General features: G+C 46.6%; 1 protein-coding gene across 1 annotated transcript in view; it reads left to right on the top strand.

Annotated features, from left to right (window-relative positions):
- Positions 1 to 21,325, top strand: part of SGSM2 (small G protein signaling modulator 2) — a 128,456-nt gene that overhangs the window by 82,990 nt on the left and 24,141 nt on the right. The window contains exons 7-13 of the mRNA XM_063146762.1: positions 861 to 995; positions 7,050 to 7,174; positions 7,372 to 7,439; positions 8,178 to 8,341; positions 11,040 to 11,175; positions 14,073 to 14,207; positions 18,677 to 18,827. Coding sequence (XP_063002832.1) covers positions 861 to 995; positions 7,050 to 7,174; positions 7,372 to 7,439; positions 8,178 to 8,341; positions 11,040 to 11,175; positions 14,073 to 14,207; positions 18,677 to 18,827 — 914 coding nt within the window. The remainder of the gene's footprint in view (positions 1 to 860; positions 996 to 7,049; positions 7,175 to 7,371; positions 7,440 to 8,177; positions 8,342 to 11,039; positions 11,176 to 14,072; positions 14,208 to 18,676; positions 18,828 to 21,325) is intronic.

Genomic DNA, 21,325 nt, shown 5'->3' with positions numbered 1-21,325 from the left:
CATCAAGTCCAGTTACATCCCGATTGGATTACTGCAGTGCGCTCTACGTGGGGCTGCCTTTGAAGAGTGTTCGGAAACTCCAGCTGGTTCAAAGAGCTGCAGCCGGAGTGTTGACCGGGGCTGGTTACAGGGAGCACACAACTCCCCTGTTAAAACAGCTCCACTGGCTTCCAGTCTGTTTCCGGGCACAATTCAAAGTGCTGGTTATGACCTATAAAGCCCTATATGGTTCGGGTCCAGGTTATCTGAAAGACCGTATTCTCCCTTATGAGCCTGCCCATGCTTTGAGAACTTCTGGGGAAGCCCTTCTTTAAGTCCCGCCATCTTCACAGGCGCACTTGGTGGGAACGTGGGAGAGGGCCTTCTCGGTGGCTGCTCCGGTGCTCTGGAACTCTCTTCCCGGGGAAGCTAGGCTGGCTCCCTCCTTGATGGGCTTTCGGAAGCAGGCGAAAACTTTTTTGTTCCAGCAGGCCTTTGGAGAATAATCCGGCCCTCCATCTATGTTAATTGACTTATAATTTTGTTGTGTATTTTTTGATTGTTTATGGTTTTGTTTCCCTCCCCCCCCCCCATGTATGTTTTAAACTTTGTAAGGCCGCCTTGAGGCCCAGAATTGGGCAAAATGCGGGGGGATAATAATAATAATAATAATAATAATAATAATAATAATAATAATAATAATAATAATAATAATATAACCCCCTGCTCAATGCAGGAATCCACCCTAAAGCATACCCAGCTCGGTTTAGGGACCATAGCATTACTCCCTTCATGCGTTATATAGACTTGGAAAGGTGAGTGTATATGTACGTAGGTATGACAGGATATATGTATGACGTCGAGCTTCTTGTGTGCACTAGATACGGAAACAGCACTCAAGCGGAAGCACATCAGAGGACCGCTTTGCTGCTTCGGCCAGAGATTACGTGGAGTCGCTGCACCAGAATTCAAGGACGCATTTGCTCTATGGGAAGAACAATGTCCTGGTTCAGCCGGTAAGTGCTCCGATGGGGGAAGCTCGTGCGCGGCGCGTGCAGCGCGACGTTTCAAATCCATGTTGCGATGCAGGACGGGAGTGGCAGGAAGATGCATCTTTTTGTCGATCTCTTCCCTCTACAAAATGCTTTGAAACAACATAAAACAGAAGCCAAAGGCCCATGTAATCCGGTATCTTTTTCTCATTGAGGCCAACCAGATGACCACTGGCATGAGCGTCAAGGCCCTTTTCTGCTGTTATGCCCCAGAAACTGATACTGAATCATAGAATAGTAGAGTTGGAAGGGGTCTATAAGGCCATCCAGTCCAACCCCCTGCCCAATGCAAGAATCCACCCTAAAGCATCCCTGACAGAGGGTTGTCCAGCTGCCTCTTGAAGGCCTCTAAGAGGCATACTGCCTCTGTACCTGGAAGTGCTTTATAGCTGTGAAGGAAGAGTGTAGTCAATACGCTCTCCCTGCAAGGTAGACCAGGTAACCCACCACCCAGCTGCCCACCTGCAACCAGCCAAACACTGGACTTAGCACCAGGAGTTACCCTGAAGTAAACCACACCAGCTTAAGGCTTTAAAGCAGTTTATTAGAGGGAGAAGGGGAGGGAAAGTTACAAGGAAATAAAAATAGGTTTAAAAGGACTAGTTAAAAAGCAGTGTTGCAATATTTATTTATTTATTTATTTATTTATTACATTTCTATACCGCCCAATAACCGGAGCTCTCTGGGCAGTTCACAAAAATTAAAACCATTCAAAATATAAAACAACAGTATAAAACCATAATATAAAATACAATATAAAAGCTCAACCAGATAAAAACAAAACAGCAGCAATGCAAAATTACAAATTTAAAACCATGTTATTTAAAATTTATAGATTGTTAAAATATTGGGAGAATAAAAAGGTCTTCACCTGGCGTCTAAAAGCATATAATGTAGGTGCCTTAGGGAGCTCATTCCACAGCCGGGGTGCCACAGCAGAGAAGGCCCTCCTCCTGGTAGCCACCTGCCTCACTTCCTTTGGCAGGGGCTCACGGAGAAGGACCCCTGAAGATGACCTTAGGGTCCGGGCAGGTACATACGGGAGGAGGCGTTCCTTCAGATAACCTGGCCCCAAGCTGTTTAGGGCTTTAAATGTTAATACCAGCACTTTGAATCGGGCCCGGACCTGGACTGGCAGCCAATGAAGCTGGAAAAGGACTGGCGTAATGTGGTCTCGTCGGCCAGTCCCTGTTAGTAAGCATGTACAATGAAACAGTGCAGGGTAAAATAGGGAGCCATTCACCAGTTACCACCAAGCAAAATAAAGAAATCCTAGCTGTTCTATGATATACATCATCATCATCATCAGTTTATTGTGCTAGCCAAAGGCCATGACAAATACATTCATAGAAAAGCATGCAACTATAAAAGCACACAACAGTTTAAAATAACCAAGAGAAATAACCAAATACAGACAACCTTAAATTTACTGTGACTAAAGCAATACATAGTACTGCTTCAGCTACCAAGCACGCGTCCTCCATGCCTTGAGGACCCCTGGGGAGACACTGATACTGGTCACTGCCCCAATTTATGCCCCATGCGCACACGGATTGGGTGATCTGGCTCTGCCAATCACGGCCTAAGCTGCTCCTTTGAGTCCCCCTCCCAACCAGAGCACAGTTCCCACCAGAACAGCTGCAATCAACCTTCCCAATTAGCCGTGGCCTTGAATCCCAGGCCAGGCACCGACAGTTCATGATAACAGGGGGCCGGGTGGTGTTTGTGAACAGGCTAATGTCAGCCCTGCAAGGGAGACCAAGGCGGGGAACCCCATTTTCTTCACCATAGCCATCGTGACTTGTAGCATTTTCAAGCCATTTTAACTAACGGCCACCCATCCCCACGTCTTGCGGCTCTGAACTGCCTACATCAGTTTTACACTGTATGAAGAACTACTTTTATCTGCCTTGAATCTTTTCTTCCAGTCAGCTTCGTTTGGGTGACCCTGGGCTGCTCAGCTGGCTGTATCCATGAATCTCTCTTGCACTCTCTGTTCACTTTCACCATAGTTTAATAATAGTTAATTATCTGAATGACCTTCAAGCATTAATTAGGGAGAGAATCATAGAATCATAGAATAGCAGAGTTGGAAGGGGCCTACAAGGCCATCAAGTCCAACCCCCTGCTCAGTGCAGCAATCTACCTTAAAGTAACCCTGTCCAGCTGCCTCTTGAAGGCCTCTAGTGTGGGAGAGCCCACAACCTCCCTAGGTCATTGGTTTCATTGTCGTACTGCTCTAACTGTCAGGAAGTTTTTCCTGATGTCCAGCCGGAATCTGGCTTCCTTTAACTTGAGCCCGTTATTCCGTGTCCTGCACTCTGGGAGGATCGAGAAGAGATCCTGGCCCTCCTCTGTGGGACAACCTTTTAAGTATTTGAAGAGTGCTCTCATGTCTCCCCTCAATCTTCTCTTCTCCAGGCAAAACATGCCCAGTTCTTTCAGTCTCTCTTCATGGGGGACCCCTGATCATCCTCGTTGCCCTCCTTTGAACACGCTCCAGCTTGTCCGCATCCTTCTTGAAGTGTGGATCACTACGCTACTTTTGGGGAAACAAACCTATGTATGTTTAGACAGAAAAAAAGTCCTACAATTCCCTCCCTTCCCCAACCTTCCCCCCCCCCCGTGTAAACATGCATAGGATTGTGTCCATTATTTAAAAAATAAAAACGTCAGGGCACACTTCTGAAAAGCAGCTACAATTCTTTAAATACATAAATATTAGTTTAGATAAATAATAATTGTGTAAAGTCGTGTAACCCTAAAAAATAAATGGCCTTCCTCACTTGGCTGACTTGGCCTTTGGAACAATCAGCCGGAGCTCTGTGGTGGGACGGAGCGTTTAGAGACATTCCAATTCCCGTGAGGGGAGGTTGTTGTTATGTTTTTGTTTGTTGTGAAAATACTACTTATGTTTTTCTTGCTTCTCTCTTACGGCATTATGGATCCGATTTTATTTTGCTTTTCAATTGAACTAAATTAACAAACAAATCAGGAAGCCGCGCCATCAGCCCAACGTACACATTTGATGCACCCTGTACGCATTTGCCCCTTCTAATGAATCATTGGGAGAATGCAAAGGCAGGTTTTCCTCTTCCCGCGTCACAGAAACTTCCCTATGGTGAGACCAGCAAAAGCCGTCTTCGTGGGTCCTTGCAAATCTTCTGCTCAACCCTGTACTTGGATAGTTAACAAGTGTGGGGGTGGGGTGGGGTAGTGGTTAGAGTGCCAAACTAGGACTGGGGAGCACTCAACCATGAACCATGAAGCGGATTGGTGGGAGATCCAGGACAGATAAAAGGAAGGACTTCTTCACACAGCGCAGAGTTAAATCATGGAACTCACTACCACAAATTGTAGTGACGGCCACCAATCTGGATGGCTTTAAAGGGGGGTTGGATAAATTCCTGGAGGAGAAGGCTATCCGTGGCCACAAATCCTGATGACTATGTGCTACCTCCAGTATCAGAGGCGGTAAGCCTATATACACTGGTTGCTGGGGAACATGGGTGGGAGAGTGCTGTTGCACCATGCCCTGCTTGTTCATCCCTGGTCGACGGCTGGTTGGCCCCTGTGTGAACAGAGTGCTGGACTAGATGGATCCTTGGTCTGATCCAGCAGGGCTCTTCTGATGTCTCTGTGTGTAAGTCGCTTCGAGACCGCGTTTTGCAGTGAGAAGCGATGCATAAATGTAATAAATAACAATATCTTAAGACTGACTATGCAGACATCATGACTTTAGCATCAAGACAACCTTTGGGTTCCCCCTTCCTCTTATCCCCCCTTTCATCTTGTGTGCTATCTCCAATATCTGAGGCAGTAAGTCTGGGTGCACCAGTTGCTGGGGAACATGGGTGGGAGGGTGCTGTTGCACCGTGTCCTGCTTGTTCATCCCTGGCCGATGGCTGCTTGGCCATTGTGTGAACAGAGTGCTGGACTAGATGGACCCTTGGTCTGATCCGGCAGGGCACCTCTTAGGTTCTTATGTTCACTGGGTAATCTTGGAGGCCAGCCACGTTCTCTTGGTCTAACCTACCTCACAGGGTTATTTTTTGAGATAACGCGAGGTGGGAAATGACTATGTATGCCACACTGACCTCCTTGGAGGAAAAACAGGTTGTAAAAGGAATGAATAAAAACGATAGAAAGTTACTTCATGCTTTTAATACTCCTAGCATCTATATCAACCAGCCCTCTTTTCATCCCAGTTCTCCCTTAAATCCACAAAGGCAAAAAGAAGTCCTTTTCTTCCATAGATATATTCTCATATAAATGGTATGCTGACTTGTAATGGGTGCAATCTACTTATCTACTCAGAAATAAGCCCCTTGCGTTCAATCAAACTTACTTCCAGGTAAGTATGCCTAGGACTTCAGCTTCAATCTAGCTACCTTTAACGTGTTTCTCCTCGGAACAAGATTTCAGTGGATGCAATTCTTGAACTGTGCAATCGTTCGAGTATTTTCTTGACCATTTAAATAAAGTGCTAAAGAGAGAAAGGAAGGAAGGAAGAAAGAGAAAGAAAGGAAGGAAGGAAGAAATGAAGGAAAGAAGGAAAAGGAAGAGAAGGGTATAACTCATCACATTAGCAAGGATCACGATTCCTTCTGAGCCCTGGATATTAAGTACTGCGTTACAAGCCGCCTGGGACTTGCAGCCTTCTCATCAAAATTAAAGATCGGAACCGGACACTGATAAGCAAGATCGTTTAAGGACATGAGTCATAAATAGGTGGGGAGGAAAAGACTCACTGCTATGAGTCACCAATTCATGTGAGTCAATGAGGGGAGAATGAAATGTCAGTTTCATTTGCATGTAACAGCCTGGGTCACAGAGACCCTGACTTTGGCATCACGCTTCTCTTTTTTCTTCTCTTTTTTTCTCTCTCTTTCCTTGCTGTGTCTGACAGGACCTCTCAATCTTCGCATTCTCTGCAACTATACTTAAAAGTTTGCTGTGCCCATTTCAGTGGAATTTCTGCTTCTCCGCATAAGAAAAGCCCTGCAGGATCAGACAAAGGTCTGTTTCAGCATATGGCTCTTCAGCTTAACTTCAAAAGCCCTCCTGTCAGGGCTTCTTCCTTGTCCTGGATCCCTTGGACTACTCCTTAAAGATCGCTGTCTCTTTAAGGATCCTGCCCTCCTTCTTTTGCCTTCCCCTTCACGGTAATGTGGGGTTTAGGCTGTAGACATAGGGCAAATGACACTCCAGACACTTGTGGCTTAACACAAGAGTTTACATGTACATTAAAACAAGCAAATTAAACTCAAAGGCATGTAGTCAATAGAGCTGAATGATACAAAGGCATTCAAAGGAAATAAAAGAAGAAAAAGTGCAAGTTCTTTTACCCTAAGCCGCACCTAGACTTCTCCAGGCTGCTTCTTTTTGCTCCTTCCTCATGCTGTGGTCTTCCCCTGTCTCCCTGGTTGGCTTTCTCATCTTTTTTTATACCCTCTTCCCCCAAAACAGAAAGTACTGTTTGAACCTTGAAGAAATGAAACTTAACGGGAGAAATGAAGGGTAGGGTGGATTCCTGCATTGAGCGGGGGTGGGGGTGGGGGTGGACTCGATGGCCTTCTAGACCCCTTCCAACTCTGCTATTCTATGGTTCTATGATTCTATGAAACTTACCCAGGGTATGAATCTTAACCAGAGAAATTAAACTACACCTCTCAGGGATACCCCTTCCCAATGGAAAAACTCCGGGCCTCTAAGCCTGACTCTTATTACTTGCCTCTGTAGGCCTTGCAGCCCCACTGGGTGTGGAGGAAGAAGGAGAGAGAAAAGGGTTGCACCTACCATTGGCATGCCCCCCCTCAATATATTGAGGGAGTGTGGCCCTCAATAGAAAAAAGGTTCCCCACCCCTGGCATAGCTAGCATCCAGAATTCTGTTTCCCACAGTGTCCATCTAGATGCCAGTTCTTGCCAGTATGCAACGTTGCTCTCCTCCTATTTTTCTTCCAGGAAATGACATGCAAATCCCACTAGTTTTCTCTTATTCACTTTATTAAAACAGAAAGACGACATGGAGGCCATCCCAGGCTACCTCTCTCTTCACCAGTCTGCTGATTCTTTGACTCTCAAATGGACACCGAATCAGCTCATGAATGGGGCTCTGGGGGACTCGGAGCTCGAGAAAAGGTAAGGCGTTGATGCAGGTTCTTTTTGAGGTGAAAGATCAGGGGTGGAATGGAAAAAGACAGATCTATGTGTCCACTTGTCCCAGCCAAGAATTCTAGGGTGTTCACAGAGTGCTGTTCCCAGCTTAAGTTAACTTGGGTAAACAGAGCTGTGAAAGAATGATCTCCTCCTGTATTTATCTGTTTGCTCATTTTCAGCATCTACTGGGGCTACGCCTTGATTGTGCCCTTCAGTCAAATCGTTTGCATCCACTGTCATCAACAGCGTAAGTGTGTTCGGGATTACATGCCCGTGAGCAAGGGCCCACCATTGATTTAAGAAGGGCCGTTTCCTAGAACTGGCATTCAGACAGCTTGAAATTAATTGCGTGAATTTCAATGGCTTAATTTAACTTTGCATGTGCCAGCCTCAGTAGCAAGCTTAGGGAGTGGGCACGGGGAGACATTGTTCAGGGGCAGAATCAGAGCGCACAGGGTTAGAATAGCAGAGCCATGATTACCTTTCCCCCAGCTAACCCGATCTCGGGAGGATGGAAGGCTGAGTCGACCCGAGCCGGCTGCCTGAAACCAGCTTCCGCTGGGATCGAACTCAGGCCGTGGGGAGAGTTTCAGCTGCAGAAACTGCTGCTTTACCGCTCTGCGCCACACGAGGCTCGCGCAGGAAAAGCGGGATGATAAAAACAACCCCTGAATGGGCCACGTGGTCTTTGTTTACTTCCTCTTTCTTCTGTGGGAAGAAAGAGGAAGCATTGTGGGACAGGAGCGGGGGCGGAGAAGCAACGGTAGGGAACCGCGATTCCCCCTCCCCATCTGATAACGCTCTAAGGGTCTCCCATTCAGGTATTAACCAGACCCAGACCTGCTTAGCGTTAGCAACGTGGCTGCACCAGGTGCCTTCAGGTTGTGTCCTGGGACATCAGCAACTATACAGTGGCAATGCTGTGTTGCTTTGTTTGACTGCTTGTTTTTAAAGAGCTAATATCACGACAAATTTACCCCTGCAGCAGAACGAGGGGGGACCTTGGTGCTGGTGAGCCAGGACGGAATCCAAAGGCCTCCACTTCATTTCCCACCTGGGGGACACCTCCTCGCCTTCCTTTCTTGCCTCGAAAATGGCCTCCTGCCCCGTGGGCAACTGGAACCTCCCTTGTGGTCCCAACAGGGGAAGGTAAGCAACACCTGCCTCGTCATTCACTTTAGACTAGGATGACCATATTTGGGAAACCAAAAAAGAGGACACCTAGTGTGTGGGGGGGGAAGCAGCTTTCTGAGTCCTGCAGAAAGTACGTTATTCTCCCGCCACCTTAACGAACCCGATTGGAGTGGAGGAGGGGAAAGGATTTCATTCTGCACCACCACCATCCACTCCAATTGGGGCCTTTTCTATAATGTCCACGAATGACCCACTTTCCCCTTTAAGACCTCAATTGGAGCTCGGGGTGGGGGAATGATGTGCCTCAAGAAAGCATGTCACTCCCTCCTGCCATGCTAATGGCAGCTTTAAAGGGGGAGGTGTGTCATTCCAGGACATTATTGAAAATTTTAGAAAATCCCCCCTGACACCATGGAAAGAACAAAAACCAGGACAAATCCGGGGAAATCCTGACAGTTGGTCACCCTACTTTAGACAGGGACCTGCCAGGGTTCGCTGTGAATCTCAGTCTTTGGCACATGCCGTTGAGCCATTGAGTGCGTTTCAAAGGGTCTCTCTAATTCAGCATCTTTTCAGTCGTGGACAAGCAGAGGCTTCTGGGAAAGCCACAGCTGCTCACGAACAGCCAGTATTGAGTCATCTTGCCATTGAAAATGGAGATCCCATTTAGCTTTCATTCCCTCTGTTACTGATGTCCAGGGTGTGAGTGCCGTTCCTTATGTCGCCAACCATAAACAAGAGGGAGATATCAAGCATACAGGGGGTGGGGGACACACAGAAGTTTGCAAAATTACAAAACATCTTTGGAGGAAAGGAACAACCTAAGGGAGGTGGACCTCCCCCCGCCAAAGGACAACACGACACCTCCAGTATCAGAGGCAGCAAGCCTATATACACGCTGGGGAACATGGGCTGGAGGGTGCTGTTACACCATGTCCCGCTTTGTTGGTCCCCGGTCGACAGCTGGTTGGCCCCTGTGGGAACAGAGCGCTGGACTAGAATGGACCCTGGGTCTAAGAGCCTCAGGGCTCTTCTGACGTCCTTAACAACAGGCCCTGTAGCCACAGAAAGCAGGCTGCCACTTGCAGGGCGAAACTGTAGACTGGAATATCCTGCCCGTCTTGCACATTTTGTCATGATAAACAGACGTGATTGATAGACTTCCTCCAAATGAACATAACTTTCCTGTTTCTAACGGTGGGCAATCAAATACCTCTTGGAAGTCCACAAGCGTGTCTGATTCCTGCTAAGATGGAAGAAAGCCGGGGGTGAATGGGAGGGGGAGGACCATGAGTGGATTTGTGCGTGACTCTGTTTTCGTTTTGCGGAACTGAAAAGACATTTCAGGGCTGCGCATGTGCTCAGGGAAAGGGAAAGGAACCTCTCGTGCAAGCACTGAGTCATGACTGACTCTTGGAGGGACGCCAGCTTTCGCGAACGTTTTCTTGGCAGGCCTTATAGCGGGGTGGTTTGCCGTTGCCTTCCCCGGCCGTTATTACCTTTCCCCCAGCTAACTGGGTACTCATTTTACCGACCTCGGGAGGATGGAAGGCTGAGTCGACCCGAGCCGGCTGCCTGAAACCAGCTTCCGCTGGGATCGAACTCAGGCCGTGGGGAGAGTTTCAGCTGCAGAAACTGCTGCTTTACCGCTCTGCGCCACATGAGTCTCTGCGCATGTGCTCAACGGCACCCATATTCCTTACTTCAAGGGACCCTCCCCCTCCCGAGTCAGGCAGCAGGGTGCACCTGGCTCCAGTCGGTGAAATGTGGGATTTTAGCAAAAAAAAACACCAATGAAAACCAAGCAGGTCTTGCAACCCTGAAGTCTGCTCGCTCCTGATTTAATTCTCTTTTGAAGCCACCTAAGCTAACGAATATCATTGGCTCGGTTCAGACAACACGTTAGTCAATGCTGTGTGAAAACTCCACTCAACGGTTGCGCTCCCAGGGGGTGCACCCCACGCAACATGTTCTAACTCCACCGTTGTGTGACTGTGGGCTCCCATGGAGTTGAGTAAAAGTCAATGCGATGTTTGATTGACAGTTCCTCTGCCCTCTCTCCTCCTCCTGTCCTCCCAATGGTATCCCATCAGCCATTGCTGCAAAAAAAACCAACACCAATCCTGGCGACTCTGCTAGAGTGGCACTCGGTGCTTTCGGCGCTCTTGCCAGGGAACTCTGTAGCCAGTGGGAAAAGCCAATGCAACACAACGGAAAACTCCACGGAGCCCACCACACAACATGCAACGCAACGGGTGTGCAGCAGCTCTCCTCTGCACAGCGTCGATATTCTGCATGGAGTGTTTTCCCGAAGGAGAACACCTTTCTCAACGGTGGTGTAAGAACGCCACCGTTGGAGTTCAAAAAGCCACCGTTGAGAAACGTGTTGTCTGAACTGAGCCACTGCCTCTTGTGGGGCAATGAAGTTGAATTCCCAACTTCTGCTTTGTGTTCAGGACTCCTTTCTTTCGTCTGTCCTTAAATCTACTGCCAAACAGCTTCATCATAGAATCATAGAATAGCAGAGTTGCAAGGGGCCTCTAAGGCCATCCAGTCCAACCCCCATCCCCTGCTCAATGCAGGAATGACCCCCCCTCCAAATTCAAGTGTCATAGGAGAGGAATATAACCCCCTCAGACGCCAGAATTCTCCAGCACAGCTCCCCTGCCCCCCCAATTTGCATCCTTTATGATTTTATCCCTTTGTCTTGTAGGGCAAAGTATTTCCAAAACTTCGGAAACGGAACAGCTACAACAGGTCTGTGGAAGTGGACGAAATGCCCATTGCCATGGAGACCGCTACTGATTACGTCTTCAGGATTATTTACCCAGGCCATAGGCACGAGAACAGTAAGATCCTTCAGTGTTCTGATTTTCCATATATGAGGGACAGCAACCCGCAGGGGCATGGGCAGTTGGTTTGCTTTGAAGATTTATACCCCATTTTTAATTTGTTTGATTATTTGAAGTATTTTGCTGCTGCTCCTTTGCCAAAAAAGACTCCCATAGCGGCTGATGTGTAATCAAGTACGGGAGGTAGCCCCTGCTCGCAGGTTTACAATCTAAAAAGACACGACACGCAAGGAAGAAGGGACACGGAGGGAAGAGGGGTGGAAATTAAGTATTTCAGCAGGCCAGGTGTTCCTGCTTGTCCTCTAGTCTCCCTCCGCACAGCTTGCTGGAATGACTGCTGGTGATGTCTGTTGAGGAAGAGGAGTCTTCATTATGAGGGAATCATTATCAAATGATTCTCAAGACAGTTGATCAACAACAGGATGTAATAATCCAACCTCCTCAAAATTCACACACACATACGCACGGCGTCCTTTCGTCCTCTGACACAGGTCTGTAGTCTCAGCCCAACTGGCAATTGGAGCCAAGTGCTCTTTCTGACTGGGAGGGGAGAAGAAAGCTCAAAAATGGAAGCAAACGTTTCTGAACTCCTCCTCACGGCCGTGCTAGAGGAGGAGGAGGAGGAAGAGGAAGGGGGAGGCCATGAGCCCAAATTTCTCTGTGGATTTCCGTAATGCTAAATTACGATTCATCGCAGGGCTAGGCAACATTTTTGGGTCCGTGGGCACATTTGACAATTCGAAAATCTGTTGTGGGCACCACCACAAAATGGCTGCCATAGGAGGCATGGCTAATCACGAAGGACAAGTAACCTGCCAAAAGGACTAAGTGCAAGGGAGAGGTGGGGGTCTGAGCCCCAACACACTGGACAACTCCTTTAAACCTACTGTTTTCAGCACCAACAGAAACCTACTTGATTTTGGGTTTTTTTCAAAAAGGGGAGGGGCTGGGCACCAGGAAAGGGACCTGCGGAGACCAGGTTGCCCACCCTGTTCAGCATTGCATGTTCAGCTGTTGGCTCATTTTCAGCTTGTGATCTACAACAGTGTGATATAGCTGCAAAAAAAAAAAAAAAGCAAATGCTATTTTGGGCTGCATTAATAGAAGTATAGCTTCCAAATCTTGCGAGGTACTGGTTCCCCTCTATTCGGCCCTGGTTAGACCTCAGTCTTGAGTATCGCGTCCAGTTGTGGGCACCACGCTTCAAGAAGGATGCAGACCAGCTGGATGGGGGTTCAGAGGAGGGCAACGAGGATGATAAGGGGTCTGGATACAAAGCCCCATGAAGAGAGCCTGAAAGGACTGGGCATATTTAGCCTTGAGAAAAGAAGGCTGAGGGGAGATAGGATAGCACTCTTCAAGTACGTGAAAGGTTGTCACACGGAGGGCCAGAATCTTTTCTTGATCATCCCAGAGTGCAGGACACGAAATAAGGAGCTCAAGTGACAGGAAGCCAGAGTCCGGCTGTACAGCAGGAAAAACGTCCTGACTGTTAGAGCAGTACGACAATGGAACCAATGACCTAGGGAGGTTGTGGGCTCTCCCACGCTAGAGGCCTTGAAGAGGCAGCTGGACAGCCATCTGTCAGGGATGCTTTAAGGTGGATGCCTGCATTGAGCAGGGGGTTGGACTCCATGGCCTTATGATTCTGTGAAATCATCCTATAATGTTTGCACTGCTGCTCAGTTAGAGCAACTGAAATGTTCTTATTGTAGTCGGAGGCTACAGTTCTGTGAGTCAATTTAATGGTTTATCTTTCACCGTTTTGGATTTATTTGTCCCAGTGAACTTCCCCCCCCCCACTGTGTTGTGTTTATCAAATACAGATTTGATTTATCTAGTTACTTATTACATTTATATGTCGTAAGTGTTCTTCTGTGGTGCTCATGCAGTCTCTCATGCAGGTGCAAACTAGACTCACACCCTCTTAGCTTCCACGAGCTGCCTGCTTCGCGTGCCTTGAGGCTACAGCCCTGGGACTCAAGCATTTGTCAGACAATTCCTGTCGCTTTTAATTTTCCATGATACATTTTCATTTCCAGCAAATTTTGAATTATACCATACAAATACAATCTCTGGTGATATTATCTTTTTAATTCTCCGGGATCTGCCACATCTCTTATATCATGAGCTATATTTTTTTCTCTCTGTGCAATTTGAGAACTAGGTAAAAAGTGTGAGGAAAGGAAAGAGATTGTGTGACTTGTTTTGTTAGGTTTTTCCACGGAGGATAGCGTACAGGTTTTGTGGCATGCGTCTGTGTGAGGAGAATTGTGTATGGTCACCACTGCTTGGATGGTTGGATCATCACACAGTTCACACCTTTTGCAAGCAGGCACTAAGAGCGTCTTTACATTAAGGGGAAATCACTTTGCTTACCCAGGGCTTCCTTTTTTTGGCACGTTTGTTATGGGCTGCATTACATGGGCAGAGAGGGTCGACCATGTGGAATGAATTGAATACTTTCCTTCCGTTCACTTCAACTGAGATAGCGCCATGTAGTAGCGAAAGATCCCACTTTTTTTTAGGATGTTGCCACTTTAAAAGTGGTTCTTTTCGCGGCAGAAGAGACGTCCTGGTCATTGACAGCATCATGCAATTGACCCACAAACTTCTGTGAGTGGTCAGTCATGAGCGTGCTAAAAAGCGCTAGATTAGAGAAGCCCTAGAGGGGAATGATCTTAGTTATGCCTTCGGAAAGTAGCATCCCCTATACTTGCGTGACGTGAGAATCTTACGCAGAGGAGATTACGCAATCTTACGCAAAGGAATCTCCTTTGCAGAGGAGAAGGTCCCATTCGTTTGTGTCAAACATGTCCTTTTAAGACTTGATTGTCGATCCCAACGACCGTTGTGTTTTCTTATGCTCCTCTTTCACTATTTTCTTTGAGCAGTAACTATTAACTACCACCACTTAGCTGCCAGCCGCTCTGCCTCCGTCGACGATGACGAGGAGGAAGAAGATAAGCTGCACGCAATGCTATCCATGATCTGCAATCGGAACCTCACAGACCCTAAAAGGATGAAAGGTTTTTATTCTTCTCCTACCCACCCTGCACCCACTTCCTTTTCATTTCCCCCTCAATGGCACTGGAGCAATAGACACACACGCGCACACGTTAACGCACAACAGTGTTGGCATTACTGCAGTGTTAATGCATCGCCCAGGCATCCTTCCACGATAGAGGAATTTCATGGAGGCCGACCTGGAAAGAGGGTTTGTGAAGAGACCAGCCGCTCGCTCTGCCCTCTTCCCAGTTACTAACTTTTCATCCCTTCTTCTCATATGTTCAGGGATGATCTGTGACTGTGTTCTGTATGGATGTGCATAGGACTGTAGGTGCCTAGGTCTCAGCGCCCTCTTCAGGCACACAGGGGTATCCCCAGCCCCTGTGACTGGCAGCCAGGATGAATCCTTCAGATTGGCCGGGCCTGGTATAAATATGCAGAAACTGGACGTTATTTATTTTATTTATTTGAAGTATTTTTATGCCACTCCTCAGCCAAAAAAGCTCTCGGGGCAGGTTGCAGATAATCAATTAAACAGTGGAGGCTGGTGGTTCCAATGTGGAGGGTCTTCTCCGCTGTGGCACCCCGGTTGTGGAACGAGCTCCCCAGAGAGGTCCGCCTGGCGCCTACACTGTACTCCTTTCGTCGCCAGCTGAAGACCTTTCTATTCTCTCAGTATTTTAACACTTAATTTTAACTTAAATTTAAATTTTACTGTTTTAACTCTGTATTTTAATTTTATATCAATTTTGCTGCAGGGTTTTTATGCCGGTTGTGCTTTTTATACCGTATTTTGTATTTGTGCTTTTGAACCTGTGGGTTGTTTTATTACGGTTTTAATTTTTGTGAACCGCCCAGAGAGCTTCGGCTATTGGGCGGTATAAAAATGTAATAAATAAATAAATAAATAAATAATGTCAGTATGACGATGAATCCGCTCCGGGTTTCAGTCAGAACTCTAAAAGAACTCTCCAAGGAGCTCCTTTAGAGTTCTGACTGAAACCCAGAGCGGATTCACTGACCCACTGATCCATACCTTGGAGAGCTCCTTTGGAGTTCTGACTGAATCTGAGCTGGCAGTGACCGAACAAGAAAGAGATCTTGGGGTTGTGGTGGAAAAGCTTGATGAAAAGTCCACCCAATGTGCGGCTGCTGTAAAGAAGGCAAACTCCATGTTAGGCATTATAAGAAAGGGAATTGAGAATAAAACGGCCAGTATCGTACTGCCCTTATACAAATCGATGGTGCGACCACACTTAGAACACTGTGTACAGTTCTGGTCACAACACCTAAAGAAGGATATTATAGATCTGGAAAAAGTGCAGAAAAGAGCAACTCAAATGATTAAGGGGTTGGAGCATCTCCCCTATGAGGGAAGGTTACACCAACTGGGATTGTTTAGCTTTGAGAAAAGGAAGCTAAGGGGAGACATGATAGAGGTGGACAAAATGATGCCTGGTGTGGAGAATGTGGACAGGGCGACATTTTTCTCCTTTTCCGCCTTCACCTCGATCCTCTTCGCCATGCTCTGCCGGCCCCCCAATCCTCTTCGCCTCCGCCTTAAGGGGAGGCGAAGCACCCCGCTCCGCTTCTAATTCGCCGGTCCGATTAGAAGCGGAGCACATCCCTACTAGTCAGGGATGATGGGAGTTTGTAGTCCAAGAAATTCTGGTCACTCAAGGTTGGCACCCCCCTGGCCCCTGTCCTCCCATTCTATTACAATCTAATGATTTCCTCTTCTCTGATTGTTGATCATTTATTCAAATACATTCAGCAATATTTGCTGTCTATGGTGATGACAGCAAATGACATCACCATAGACAGCACCTAACACCTGAAAAGTTCTGACTTTCTACCAACAACCCCTAAAGAAATGTTTGTCGTACTTCATCGCATCTTAATGGACAGGGTCACTTCTTTGCTTTGTAGGCGTTTGTTAGCCACTTTGAACGCCTCCATTTCGAGAGGAACGCAAAGGATGTACGTTTCAAGGTGCCTCCAAAGTCTCTGTAACAAGAAACAAAATCAGGATGAAGTCAAGAGAATGATTTATCTAGGGACAGAAGCCAGGAAAATAGGAACTGTTCCAGGTAAATTAGAACGGTTTGCAGAGCCGGCCCTGCCATGAGGCAAAGTGAGGTGGATGGTAGATTTTGAGTGCCAAGAAAGCGAGAGCAAGAGAGAATCAGACTTAAATCATAGGGCACAATCTAGAATCATAGAATCATAGAATACTAGAGTTGGAAGGGGCCTATAAGGCCATCCAGTCCAACCCCCTGCTCAATGCAGGAATCCAGCTCACTGGGAGCTTCATTTGTGCAAGCTTGCTGTAGTGCTCTGGATGCCTCTTGGATTTTCCTCCAAAAGGCCAGCAGGTCCAGGTAGGTTTGCTTGGCAGTCGCCTGCCCCCTTAAGCATCAGGACAGGACTTTAGGGCATGGGTCCAGGGACCCACTCAGCAGAATGAGAAGGAAGGCCCCAAACCTAGCATGGCTGGCTTACTGCAGTTTGAATAGGGTAACCCTATGGAAAGGAGGACAGGGCTCCTGTATCTTTAAAAGTTGTATCGAAAAGGGTATTCCAGTAGGTGCCATTTGTATGCATGCAGCACCTGGTGAAATCCCCTCTTTATCACAACAGGTAAAGCTGCAGGAGTTATAATTAGAGTGACCCGATATAAAAGAGGGCAGGGCTCCTGTATCTTTAACAGTTGCATAGAAAAGGGAATTTCAGCAGGTGTCATTTGTATATAGGGGGAACCTGGTGAAATCCCCTCTTCATCACAACAGTTAAAGCTGCAGGAGCTATACTTAGGGTGACCATATAGAAAGGAGGACAGGGCTCCTGTATTTTTAACAGTTGTGTAGAAAAGGAAATTTCAGCAGGCGTCATTTGTATATATGGGGAACCTGGTGAAATTCCCACTTCATCACAACAGGTAAAGCTGCAGGAGTTATAATTAGAGTGACCCGATATAAAAGAGGGCAGGGCTCCTGCAGCTTTCACTGTTGCGATGAAGAGGCAATTTCACCAGGTGCTGCATGCATACAAATGACACCTGCTGAAATTCCCTTTTCTATGCAACTTTTAAAGACGCAGGAGCCCTGTCCTCCTTTCCATAGAGTCACCCTAAGTTTGAGGTCATTGTTGAAACACATATTACAATCTCAAAAGGATGTTCTGCATTTACACTCGTTAACTTCAGAGTGTAGAATTATGAAATTGAACCACTGCCTTGAACATGCCCTAATGACAACACTGTTGTATCCAGATTGCTCTCCCATTTTGCTTTGAGTTCTTCGCAACCTCTTTTTGCATGTGACCGAAAATTGGGCGGAGATCAACCACCGTAAACCAAACCAATAAATTCGTTTTGAAGATGCTGTTCACTCTAATTCTTCATTAATTCAGGTACCTTTCATCTGAATTCTTAGGTTCTGTGGGGTTCACCTTAAAAGGACACTGTTTCTTTAAAAAATAAAATAAAAAGAAAACTAAACAAAAATTTCAAAGCTCTCTTCTTGTCTATGGAGGGGAAAGGGGTGGGTGGGAAACCCATGCTCCCCCACCCCAGTAAGATTGGTTGACCAAATGGCTGTAGGAGAAGTTGCCATAGATACTGGCTCATTCAGCTCGTTCCTGAAGAATTAAGGTGAAGAGCATTTTTTTTTGTTCCCATTAACTTTTGCTTTTATGGCATTGATTTGCTTTTATAGCATGATCTTATGCTTTATTAAAATAAATGCTCACCACATTTGTCCATCCTGCTCCTGTGCCTTGCAAGCTGTTAACTCTCCTACATTGCAATAATGGCTGAATCTGTTAACCCTCCCTGCCTCCTGCCACTCCTTCCCAAAATTCACTTTTTGCAAAAGAAAAGGAAGAAAGAAAAGAAAATGCTATGTCAATTGGCAGAGTGCATGCTTTAGAGGGGGGCGGCATTCCCTTCTTTAAACCAAACCAAACCAAAAAAACCCGCTCTCCTTCCCACTGAAATTTGAAAGCCCAGCTGTGAAAGAAAAAGCAAACGAAAGAACCCCGCATTTTGCTTGCGTGTTTTCGATAACCGCTGCCACATCTTTTGCCTTAATGGACATCGTGGATGAGCTGAAGGCCAGTTATTTATGAAAGGCGTCATCCAATATATATCTATATATATTTAAAAAAGAAAGCCGTTAAGAAACCGAGGTCAGGATTGTTCAGTAACAATTTGCAGTGCAGCCACCTCTGCTCAACGGGCCCCGAACAAAAGATAAATAAAACAGAAGACAATATTGGAATGGAGCAACAGGCTGATGTCGGGTGCGGGGGACGTAGCAAATGTTTGCGCTGTATTTCTCCTTTTTTATTTTTCTTGTCTAAATTGCAGCTGAAAGAACCGCGATCGCCTCCGGTCTGCCAAGGCTTTGGAAGGCTTTGTGCATTACTGAATGTTTCTCCCTCCATCTCTCTCTCTCCCCTCCTCTCTCTCCCTCCCTCTCTTACCTAGATATCGGCGAGATGATGGAGATCCAGGGCTTTGGTGTCGGCTTATTGTCGTGGCAGCTGGACCCCTGCAGCCAAGGTTCCTCCTGCCTCTCGTGCTCCACGGGCAGCTCTCCTTACGACCTCCCCAGCTGCTGCAGCTGCATTCATGACAGGTGAAATGAATCGTCTGTATCCACGAGGGGATCTATACTAGTATATGAAACGTTGTTTTTACAATCATTGAACGTTTTGTTTTTGAACGATTTAAAACGTAGCAGTTCTTAAAACGTTTACTTACTTTTCTCTTTCCGTGGGAATGCATTCCTTTTGGCCACACTAAGAAAAGAAATTCGTTTGTTCTTTTTCCCCGTCTGCCAATTTCCCCTCCCACTTCCTCTTCTCTCCGAGAATCCTCCACTTACAAACGATCCAGCCAGCAGCCTCCCAAAAGTGAAACTAAAAGTGTCTGCAAAAAAGAGGCATGAAAGAAAAAAAAACGGTTCAACTTTGGGCGCGGAAATTACATAAACACCTCCCCCCCCCCCAGGAATGCAATTGGCTAATTAAGAACTACAGAAAACCCATTTAATACGATGAAATCGGCCACATCATACCAAATAGAACGACTTATTTCAGAGAAGTTCAAAATAAAAACCGGAGAACAGACAACAATAAAATGCCACAAACTGAATGTCATGTGGCGAAATACTACCAAACGCACACTTAAAAACGATAAGACGCGTTCTAACTTGACTAGTGTAGATTCCCTCCTGATCTGCTTCTTGGGGCTCATTGCACAGGAAGCTGCCTTATTCTGAGACAGACACTATTGGCCCATCTAGCTCAGTACTGTCAACACTGACTGGTAGCAGCTTTCCAAGGTTTCAGTCAGGATTCTTTCTTCACCCTACCTGGAGAAGCTGAGGTTTGAACCTGGGACCTTCTGCATGCAAAGTAGCTACTCTATCACACCAAACTATGAAGAATTCCGGGCAGATTTATTTATTTATTTACATTTATATCCCATCTTTTTCCTCCAAGGAACCCAAGGCGGCCTACATACCCCCCTCCATTTTATCCTCACTGTAACAAGCCTGTGTGGTAGGTTGGGCTGAGAGTCTGTAACTGGCCCAAAGTCACCCAGTGAGCCTCCATGGCCGAACTGGAACCCGGATCTCCCGACCCCCAGTCCAACCCTCTAGCCACTACGCCACACTGGCTTTCACAAGAAGAGCCTTGGTGCTTCAGACCAAAGGCCAACTTACAGTAGTCCAGGATCCTGCGCACATAGTGGCCAACCAACCGCCTGCGGAAAACCTACAATCAGGCCATGAGTGCAACAACACCCTCTAACCCATGTTCCCCAACAACTGGTATCCATAGGCATTCTGCCTCTGATCCTGGTGGTAACATATAACCATCAGGACTAGTAGCTATGAAATTCCTCCATGAATTTGTCTAGTCCCCTCTTCAATCCAATCAAGTTGATGGCCATCATTACATCTTCTGGTAGCAAATCCCATTATTTAACTATTTTTATCTGTCCTGAATCTCTCACCAATCAGAGGAGGGGATGTCCTTTGGTTCTGCTATTATGGGGGAGGGGGTGGAAGTCTCCTATCCACTTTCCCACGGGGACATGGGTGCAAGGATGTGGAGATGGTTCTGTCTTTAATTTAAAACCTTTGCACTCAGCCTTTCCACCCATCAGGGACTGCAGTGTGGTTTAACAACAAGCAAGACAGACAACTATAAGACGCCACTGTAAACAATAAAACTGCAGCACAAGCAGCTATATTTCATTCATTCATTCCATTTCTGTAGCGCCCAAAGCCCTCTGGGCAGAATATAATAATAATAATAATAATAATAATAATAATAATAATAATAATAATAATAATATAATACACCACTGGCCATGGTAGTCAAAGAACTATGGCAACAGGAAAAGGTCACAATGGTTCCGTTAGTCACATCAGTCACTGGCATCACATCAAAAAAAGCATACAGAAAACCTTCAGAAATTGGGCCTACCAAAATGCATCCACACCAACACCCAGAAAGCATAGAATCATAGAATAGCAGAGTTGGAAGGGGCCTACAAGGCCATCGAGTCCAACCCCCTGCTCAATGCAGGAATCCACCCTAAAGCATCCCTGACAGATGGTTGTCCAGCTGCCTCTTGAAGGCCTCTAGTGTGGGAGAGCCCACCACCTCCGTAGGTAACTGATTCCATTGTTGTACTGCTCTAACAGTCAGGAAGTTTTTCCTGATGTCCAGCTGGAATCTGGCTTCCTTTAACTTGAGCCTGTTATTCCATGTCCTGCACTCTGGGAGGATCGAGAAGAGATCCTGGCCCTCCTCTGTGTGACAACCTTTTAAGTATTTGAGGAGTGCTATCATGTCTCCCCTCAATCTTCCCTTCTCCAGGCTAAACATGCCCAGTTCTTTCAGTCTCTCTTCATAGGGCTTTGTTTCCAGACCCCTGATCATCCTGGCTGCCCTCCTCTGAACACGCTCCAGCTTGTCTGCGTCCTTCTTGAATTGTGGAGCCCAGAACTGGTCATACTTAAAACCAGTATACAAAGCAGTCATACTTAAACCATGCTCAATTGTCAGGAAGTTCCTGAAACAGTAAAAGGCAGCAGGACTTGGCGACGCCCGTCATGTC

Source organism: Elgaria multicarinata, chromosome 22, assembly GCF_023053635.1.
Source record: "Elgaria multicarinata webbii isolate HBS135686 ecotype San Diego chromosome 22, rElgMul1.1.pri, whole genome shotgun sequence".
Classification (NCBI taxonomy): Eukaryota; Metazoa; Chordata; class Lepidosauria; order Squamata; family Anguidae; genus Elgaria; species Elgaria multicarinata.
The sequence above is the reverse complement of the archived record's forward strand: the minus strand, read 5'-3'. Positions and strand labels throughout refer to the sequence as shown.